Source organism: Periplaneta americana, chromosome 16, assembly GCF_040183065.1.
Source record: "Periplaneta americana isolate PAMFEO1 chromosome 16, P.americana_PAMFEO1_priV1, whole genome shotgun sequence".
NCBI lineage: Eukaryota > Metazoa > Arthropoda > Insecta > Blattodea > Blattidae > Periplaneta > Periplaneta americana.
Genome location: NC_091132.1, coordinates 152,403,723 through 152,414,242, shown reverse-complemented (window position 1 = coordinate 152,414,242; position 10,520 = coordinate 152,403,723). Strand labels below are relative to the sequence as shown.

General features: G+C 34.3%; 1 protein-coding gene across 1 annotated transcript in view; it reads right to left on the bottom strand.

The window, feature by feature from the left end:
* Positions 1–5,164: 5,164 nt before the first annotated feature.
* Positions 5,165–10,520, bottom strand: part of LOC138691356 (uncharacterized) — a 38,061-nt gene continuing 32,705 nt past the window's right edge. Inside the window, exon 4 of the mRNA XM_069813259.1 lies at positions 5,165–7,562. Within this exon, the coding sequence (XP_069669360.1) occupies positions 5,793–7,562 (1,770 nt within the window). The 3' untranslated portion in view covers positions 5,165–5,792. The remainder of the gene's footprint in view (positions 7,563–10,520) is intronic.

The window sequence follows — 10,520 nt, the reverse complement described above, 5'->3', positions numbered from 1 at the left end:
ACGCAAGTAAAATACTTAGGTGTTGTCATTGATCAACATTTAAGATGGAATAAACATGTAACATATTTATGTAATATGTTACGGAAAACAATTCACAACTTTGTAACCCTTCGTGCATATATGCCTATCTATGTTCTCCGTGTAGTTTATCTAGCCTTGTTTCAATCAGTCATCCAATACGGAATAATAGGATGGGGTGGAATGACAAAGACTATCTTAACTCCATTAATATTACTACAAAAACGTATCATCAAAATTTGTCTGCATAAACCACTTGATTATCCCACACAATTTATTTATTCTGTATTCCAAGTACTAAAAATTGAGCAAATATATAAACATACATTACTAACTTATTTTCACAAAAATCGAATGAATTTTATAACTGAAAAACATATACATAACACCAGAAGAAATATCCCAACTATTTTGGCAGAACCTAAATTCCACACTACAGCTGGATTAAGACACAGTAGGAATTATGGACCAAGACTATACAATTCAGTATTGAAAAATAATCCAGACCTAAGCAATTTACACATTCTTAAGTTTAAAAATAAAGTGAAAATATTTGTATGAGATTTGATAAATTTTATTATAATTTTTTTAAGTGTTACTAGCATTATATGGTACTAATTTTTATTGTATTTATCTGATGCATGTACCCCATAAGATAAAACATTGTAATAAATATAAATAGATCATTTTCTTAATTAATAACCTTGCATATCTCCAATAAATGATTCCTTAGCATCGCCACAGATACACTTGATTGTACTCCTCACTAGAAAGTTATTGAAATTTATATTTTCCTCGCCATTCATAAAATATTTTGATATGATACCTCTTGCACAAAAGGAGAGATCTATAACTGAAACTCGATTAATATATTTCAGTATTATTTGTATTTATCCTGGTAATAATGAACAGTTTGACTCGTAGACATTTTGTTTTCACATCATTAACTTCCCATGATTGTACGAGAAGATTCGAAGAGAACGGCAGACACGTAGACTTTCAGCTCCCCACTACTACCATTAATGCACAACACAATGTCAATACGGCGGTTGCTGTCGTCTGCTATACAACGAACTTTTCTGCTGATTTTCGAGTTTGGCATTTTTTCCGGTTATTATATGCTTATTTAAGTTGTGTTAACTCTCGCTAGTGGTTTTATATTTTATTTTACCAGTCTTAGTATTTATTTTATTATTGTAAATATTTTTGTTTTATCACTATTATTATTATTATTATTATTATTATTATTATTATTATTATTATTATTATTATTATTATTAATGAATTATTTTGTATTACAATCTTTGTATCATTTCTGTCATGATTATTCTATTATTATTATTATTATTATTATTATTATTATTATTATTATTATTACTATTATTTATATCATCAGCATTATTATTTGAACCCTGTAAAATTTATGTAGACTACTGGACTGTACCCAAGCACGAGCATTATGCTCATTTCGGGTATCTATTCATATGTATTCAATTTAAATGTAAATTATAAATAAATAAATTTGAAATTTGAAATTTGAAAATTTGAAGTAATCCCAGAAATTACTGTGCATTCTCACGGTTGGGAAAACTAACCCAATTACAAATTTATTCACACACCCACTCCAAAAGTCAGTCTATGATTTTGATGTACATTGCTCCGTGTCTCAATGCATATTGAGTTCCCGATATTGGTACCTAACTCTGCCGTGTGATAATTCCTTGCGAATTTATTAACTTATAAGGTATACAATATTTTAGTTACGGGAATCATCACCTGTACACAGTGGGCCAAAAAGAAAGATACAAAATTTGAAAGCTTCTGTCATTCGAAATAATGAATATTTGTTTAAATAAATATTCATTATCTAGTGAAAAGAACAAGCTCTCCAGTACAAAAAAATTCATTAATATTTCTAGTTCCTTTCCCGTTTAATTTATAGGGCGCAAAACAAGAAACTGCAAAAAACCGAGTTTCCCAGAAGAATATTTTTAATTAACGTGTTATATGACATACATAGCGTAATTATTATTTTTTTTTTTGGAAATTCAATATTAATGGATAAAGAAATTAAATATATAACTTAATATGACCACCGCCATATATCACAACATTCTGTAGCTGTGTTCTCTATGACAGAAACGATCTGTGTCTGGGAAAGCTGGAGCCAGAAATCATGTATGTGCTGCTTTAAATGGAAAATGTCAGCATTGTTCTCCAGTTCATATACCATCTGCTCTAGCTGACTCCATACAATCTCCTCTAGCGGACTCCATACAATGCAGTCCATACGATTTAAATCTGGATTACATGGTCGCCACAAATCTGGAGGAATGAAGCTTGGACAGTTGGTTTGAAGGTAGGCAATTTTTTATGTAGCTCGGTGGTATGGTGCTCCATCTTGCATAAAATGATTCTCTGGCATAGCATCTTCAATGTTTGGAAGCATTTATCCGAGAACTTCTTCACAGGAGATATGAGTGTTGAGTGTAAGCTCGGTGAATGTCAGGTCAGTTTTTCCTACATAAGAAACTTTTGCAGAAGCCATTACACTGCGACTAAAGTGATATCTTTCTTGAAGTAATCTTTCGTGACCAATTTTGTTTTTTGCTACGAACGTTAGCACAAACCCTGTCATTCTGGGTGTTTCTTAGTGCCTCAATAGTGAATTTCTTTTCATCTGTGAACCACATCTTCCTGATTTCTTCCCAGTGTCTGAATGTGCTTAGGAGTCTTCTTGCTCGTTCTCTTCTTTTCTGTCAGACGTCTGTGAATTTGGTTATATTACATCTCTTAGGGCCGTATTCATAGACATTTCGCAGCACGCACTACGAGCGTACTAAGCTAGCCCCGGCTATCCACTGGTTACTAGTACAGAATTCAAATCATATCCTATCGCTAACACTGGTTTATGAATACGAAAAACGCTGATAATCCACCGAAAGCCCGCGCTAAAAATGTCTATGAATACGGCCCTTAAAAATTTTCAATCCAGTTTACAGATAAGCCTGAAAGAGCTACGACTAATTTATTCCTACTTGTCTCGATGCTTTGCTTGCACTCAGACTCGTTCTTGGGGCGTCATCTTTCCTGCATAATATATCATGATATCATAAACTGCTGCAATATTCTCTGGCACCCAGTAGTACAGATCTTTGTTATTAACTGCTGAACCCTAATTAGAAACCACTGCTTCAAAGGATATTTTTTCATAATGGAACGTGCATATAGGACATCATATTCACATAAATGTTTAATAAAAATTTTATCATTAGAAGTGCGACATCCCATTTTGATACACAATTCGATTCATATCAATGGCAACAAATGACAGTGACAAGAATTACAAAACCATGGGTTTCTTTATTCCAATGTATATATAACCTAGAATATGTGTGGGACACTTAATTTTTTTCACTATTTCATTTCGGACTTAAGGTTTTTTAATTCGGCTTTTAAATTTAAGTAACCATTATGCCTTACTGGAATAGAAAGTCTATTCTTTTCAATGGTACATGCATTTTAAAGAAATAATACATAGTATGGGAAATACAGGCTTTCAAATGTAGTATCGTTTTTTTGCCCACTATGTACACCTCATATTTTATTCTGTTAGTCCTTCCTTCCAACACAGTCTCGTGGTCTAGTGGTTAGGTCCTTGGACAATTCACTGTACACATAGCCTCAACTAAAGTGCGATCAAATTCCAGTTCCAGGAAAGGTATGTGAAATAAAAATCATAGAATGTGGAACTATAGGTTAAGAAACAGAAGAGGAGAAAAAGAAGTGAGGAGGAAAAGATGAGAGAGACAGAGAGAGAAGACGAGAATATTGCAGTTCCACTTTTCCTCATAGATATCCCCAACGAAATATCTAGTTTCCAAGTCTCCCGTTAAAGTGTACAGCTCAAGGATTTTGCTAAGACACTCGCGATGCGCAGTAGGGGAACAACGTTTTATTGAGGCGGTAGGAGTAGAATGGAAGGTCTGGCGTGTGTCTACCGATTCATGGCAAAGGCTAATCCTTTCACCTTTACTTCGTAAGTAGACTCATCTGATCTCGTTTGCAGCTCTGTAGGAAGAGAGGGAGAGTGTCTGGACATAATGCATGAGCTGTAATTGTTACTTGATTATTCCTATCTATATAATTACCATGATGGTAGTTCTGGTAGTAATGTAATATTACCGGTGTTAGAGATGATAATGGTTGTGATATTGGTCATGGTAGTAATATAACAGTACTGGTGTTAGTGATGATAGTAGATATGTAGTATGGTATTACTTCTAATTTTAGTGTAGGTAGATATATAACACTTTGGTCCTAACAGTAAAATCGGTCGTTCATTGACAAATGTTTCTAAAAACGCTATAATCATATGCTTTACGAAAACATTAAAGTGAAAAAAAATCCAATGAAGTGAAAATTTGCACTCACCTCTCCGTCAACATTGCATCAGGTGATGACATTCCTTTCAGCATCAGCTCTCCATCCACTGTGTCTAAGCTACATGACTCTTCCTGAAAATCGGAGTAAGTGAGAGAGATATTAACTAAAAAAAATGGAGCACTATGTTTGTAAACAGGGGACCAAAACTCATAATTTTGTTTTCTCTATAATTTTTAATAGAAAAAGGGAAATTGTCATGATGGTCTGCCATTTTTATCGGCATTCCATCAGTGTTGTATTCACCATCATTATCATCATACTGCAACACGAAAGAAAACCACACGAAACTACAATGGTAACATCATTTATAATGGTGATCTACTCATCTCTTTAATCCAATTAATTACAACACTGGGTGCAACGATCCCTATCAATTCGCTTCCAGTGCTCTCATCAAAAAACAACCTGAGAAAATTTTTGAATCAGCTAGCAGTCATAAGTTGCATATTTTGTTCAATGAGAATGATTCTATAATATTATTATGAGTACTGTAGAAAACTTCACCTTTCAGCAACATGAATTGAAGGGTTCAGAACCATAGTGGGTCAAGCGCCATTTATTAAAACCGAAGAAAACAAGGGTTAAAATGAAGTTATTACCATAATTCTATGGAAACATATGGCAAGTAATATAATGTATAAGGTAAAGTACCCAAATAAGAGACACTTTTTTAAATGCTTATTAAATGAGGATGGGAATATATATTTTTAATCTGAATGAGTGGAATACATACAGCATTTTGTCTATTTTTAGAATTGACAATACAAATTGTAGTCAGTTTTTATTACTATTTGGAATTGTAAAAATAAGTAAAAGTGGGAAATAATGATGTTTAGGAAAGGAGTTCCAAATAAGAAATACGTGTGTTATTTAACTTTATTCTTGAACATGGACAAAAAATTAATATCATTTAGCTGAAAATTGAAGTAATGTTTCGCATTGTTAAATGATGTACACTTTAATAAATTCAGGAACATTTGAAAATTGAAATTGTCAGTGCTATAATGGTTTAACTCCTCCCAACAGAAATTAGGCTGTGTTGGTTCTTTTTTGGCATTTTGCCAAGTCAAATTAATATGATTTACAAAATTAAATTCGGTCATAAGTGAACTTCATCTTATTTAGACTACCATTGGTAATGTTAACATTTTGCTGGATGATGATGATGATGATGATAGTGAAATTTGAAGGGCGCGTCAGCATTACATTTTGCTGGAGAAAGAAGAATGACAGAATAATAAACTCGGATCTCCAAATTGTAATTGTAAGTTTATTGCACTTATTTTACTGACCATTTCAACCGACACAATTTTTTATTTCCGCTGTTTTCAGCAAGTTGAACAAATGAAATGTTCTTCATCAGCGCCACAGTCTTCATGTGCCCAACGACGACATTTTGAACACTGAACCCATTTCTCCCCTCTGGTGTCATCTGAAAAAAGTCCAGTGCAAAATAAGCACTCTGCATCATCATCATTTCCTTCAAATTCGGAGTCACTACTGTCAATTGATTGCATTTCCTCATCGAAATCTTCATCACTGAACGAAGTCAAGTTGTGCTTCTTGAGTTGAACTTTTCTGTTTTTCTGTGATTTCTGTTGTTTATCGAACAACCTTTTGTGAGCTCCATCTTTGTTTTGTTTTGCCTTATACAAACTTTCTCTCAGTTGTTTCTGATAAGGGCTTGATGTTATGAGAGCTGCTTTTCCTGCCCTGGATGACTTCACTTGCGATTCCCCGCTGGTTGATGCTTGCGACTCTTGAGGTGGTGGTTGTTGTTGTTGTTGCTGCTGCTGCTTTTGTAACTGTGGTAGTGGCGATATTTCCACAGGTCCAACGAAATGTTCCGAACCAGGAATTACGGTTTCATCATTCCAACCCCCTTCATGGATGGCAAAATCGACGTTGGCAAAAATATTCCTGTTGCATGGAATTAGTCCACATTTGCGGAATGCGTTCATCGAATTTTGCATCGTTGCAGCTTTCTGATAAGCAAGTCCAAAGAGGCTAGCAACTTGATAATGTGTGACGACACGTCCAGGATGATGCCGGAGCCAGGTGGAAATTTCCTGAGCGTAATACGTCTTCAGTGGTTTCATGAAACATACATCTAACGGCTGCATCTTAGCAGTAGAGTGAGGTGGAAGGCAAATGATGGCCACGTGGTTGGACCTACCTTTCTCAATGACCTCGATGTTTCGCGTATGCGAGTAATGAGCGTCTAACACTAAAATCACTGGATTACTTTCGGAAGGTTTGATAAACTTTATGAAATGGTCGAACCATTTAGAAAAAATGTTGGTTTGGACCCAACCTGAAGTGTGGCATCCCGAAATTGATCCAGGGGGAGCTCCGTCCATCAGCTCAGCTTTCATATTCTTTCGAGGGAAAACAAACAAGGGCGGAACAAAATTCCCTGTGGCATTCATGCACGTGACTATTGTAATCAGCGCCCCTCTTTCAGTAGACGTCAAATTTGAAATTTGTTTCTTCCCTCTCATAGAAACGACTTTCTGATATTTGTGCTGGACAACAGTCAACCCGGTTTCGCCAACATTGTAGACTCTGTGTCCATCGAAATTTACTTTTTCTAGTTCTCTCTCGTAAATGTCGAAAAACACGGCCACATTTTCAGGATTGAAGGATTTAATCCTTGCAGCTGACACTCCTTGTGGTGTGCGCAAAGACAGGATTGGGTGTCTCTTCAAGAACAGCCTGAACCATTTCTTCCCAGCACTGCCTTTGTTCGCACTGAAAGGATGTTGGAGACCATTTCTAATTGCTAGTTCAAAAGCCATTCGCTTCATATCACTCACTCGCAACCCAAAGAATCTCTCGTCCATTTGCAGGCAGTATTTCACTAACATATTTTCAAGTTCAGGCGGCAACACTGGTTTGCGACCCGACCTCACTTTTAGTATGTCCTCTGGTGTCTTGTCTCTGTCCTTAACGTATTTTTCCACTGTTCCTTTTGGTACTCCGTACGTTTTGGCTGCTCGTAAGTATCCCATTTGACCGGAACGGACAGAAAGAATTGCTTCCTTCATCCTCTGAGGGTCCCAAGTTTTACGCCTAACAGCTGTCGTTTTCCCTGGCATCTGAAGAAATGAAAATAGTTAAATTGCTAAAACTTAGTATATAGAAGTGTTGTATAACTGTAGAGTAATATATTCATTGCTGTTTAAATTACATTTAACAGAATAAAAGTGTACACGCTTGCATCAGAAGCAAATTAATAACTAGACTGATGGTAGTTTCCTAGAAAATGGGGCGTTAATAAAACTACATTACATTTAATAGTTTTGATACTTAGAACCCTATACAAGAGTTTTATTTGAAATGTATAGAAAATATTTTACGAATTACACACTTACATTTTGATCTTCAAGTAAGATCTTATTGTCAGATTAACCAATTTCAATTAATTTTAGCTATTAATGTCATTAGTCATTTCAATGAACAATTAACCTTAATCCTTAATAATGTTAACTTTATCATTTCAATTAGTGATCTTGTAATAAATAATTAATGGCAATGGATAATTAATGATTCACCCAATTCATCATTACTTGTAATTAATATTTTAATTAATCTTTCGTTGATCCCTATGATACAACGGGAAAAATTAACGCTTTTCGTACACTCTCAAATGTGGGCATCATAATAATACCAAAAATAACAGTTCTAAATAAGAGATACTATCTCCTAATAGGACCCCTGGGTATCTCTTATTAGGGAACGGAAAGAATAAAAATAAAATAGTTACCCCAGGTCATAAATGTTAATTTTCTTAATTATCAATCTATCTTATTATATACAACATTTTCCCAGGAATTTCATAAAATTAATACTACATTTTTTGTAGCTTACCTTCACTGCTGTTCACGTCCTCAACAAAAACCAATAAAAAAAGTTCAAATTGTGACAAATTACTTTCCTTGCTCTCAGCTTCGTTGGTTACTTTCAACTGAAGCCAGACTAAGAACACAATGTCTTAGAAGTACAAGCATTGAGTTCTCATAGTTGTCGAGAGATGACAGATTATACCGTAGAAGTTAACGAAGTATCTCTTATTAGGGCCCTGTCTCTTATTTGGGTACTTTACCTTACACATTAAAATTAAATGATATATCAATTTTCATTAAACTATGGTATTCACTTAACTTTAACCCTTGCTTTCTCTGTTTTTAATAATTGGTGCTTGGACCACAATGGCTCTGAACCCTTCAATTCCGTTGGACCAGATAGAATTCAAACCTGGAAATGCAGCATGAAGACAAAACGCTCAAAACCTTAGGCCAGGGATGCGGAACATGTTCTCATGAGTACCTTCCCCTCTTTTTCTCCTTCAAGCCGGTCCAATGCCAGTGCCGAGCACGTGGACTTGACCCCCCTCAGCTGTGATCACTGGTGTTGACCCATTACTCTCTACAAACCGTATGTTTACTTATCGAGTAAATAAAGAAGTTAGCTTCGAAACGAAGGTTTAATTTCTACGATGAATAGGAAGAAAAGTATTTTTATCCCTTAAAGATGGAAAAGCGGAATGTTTACTTAGAATTAAACATAAGAAACTTCCGTCATATCGCTCATTTGCGATAAGAGTGACACAACTTAAAAGGTGTTAATTTTACAGGAGAAGCATTTTAAAATTTTCATATCCTTAAAACTCAAATTGTAGGCACATGCTTTTTCCAAACGGAATGCAATTTTGCACATGTATTATATTTCTAGTGTTGTAGCGTATAGTACCATAATTATTAATTAATTTCAATAATTTCAACAATTATTTTAAGTTGTGTCCTTTTTTTAAATAAAAATCTGTCTGTTTTTAGTTATGACAGTGAGAATATTTACCTGACGTACAATAATTGTACAATTATTGCAATTGTACAATAACTGCAGAATTATTGTGTTTGTAGAAAAGTAATTTTTCGATGAACTAATGCAATGGAATAATTTATTGGCATGTCATTACACAATAATATTATAAGGATGCTCTGTGACATTCATTAATAAATTCAAATTTTAACAAAGATGTTGTTGTATTGACAAACGAATGTAATAACTTTTTATGAAAATTATACTTTATAATTAACCGTATAATTTAAAGACTATTTTTAAATACATGACTATGAATTATGTTAGAAAAGAATACTATAATAGCAACAATCTAGATTGAGAACCATTATAAAAAATCTGAAATTCTCTACACAAAATTATTTTAGAAACAAATTGCCCAGTAAACATAAACTACAGCACAACGCTTTCAATACAGTTCGTAACATCTCTCTACACTTTCAGAGATTCAAAGAATTCTTTATAGTAGCTTGGAATGTGATTTGGTTTAATCAGATCTAGTAAATCTGCCTTTTTCCACTCACTTAAAACTATTTTTTTTATTATAAACTTGTGGCAATTCTGAACTCTTGGTTTTGGTTTTACTTCCTGAAGAACATTTCTTTAGTTGTACTTCTTGAAATTCTTCGTCGAAATAGAATGTTTTGTAGAAAAATGACAATGGATGACTTTGATGCACTGTCAAAACCTTTATTTCGTTGATTTTCCTTGTGTTTCTGAAGTAATTTGCGTTCTTGTAATTTGTTCCTAGATTCTTGATATTGAAAAAGTACTTATGGGATATTTTTTTGGTTTTGTTGGTCCGTCTTGTTTTCCTTACAGCTTTAACAATAGAGACAAAATGATGTGGAGTGGAAATCGTACCACTTTTGGACACGCGTTTTACTTCGCTCTCGATCATTGAAAGGGCACTGTCATCTTTGTCCTATGTGTGTCCAGTTATCAAGAATTTATGGATAATGGATTTCAGATTTGGGAATTTGGATACAGTGAACATATACAGATGGATCATGATCCTTAGAACAGAAGTCCTCAGCAATGATCAGTATAGCAAATTATGTTTATGTCTTCAGCCGACATTTTTTATTTTTCTTCCAAGAAGTTAAGTACACAAATACCTATTTCATTGACATCTCTTTCTGCTTCTCCCACATGCCAAATGGAACAGGTGACATCAATTGTTTTCAAATCAAAAA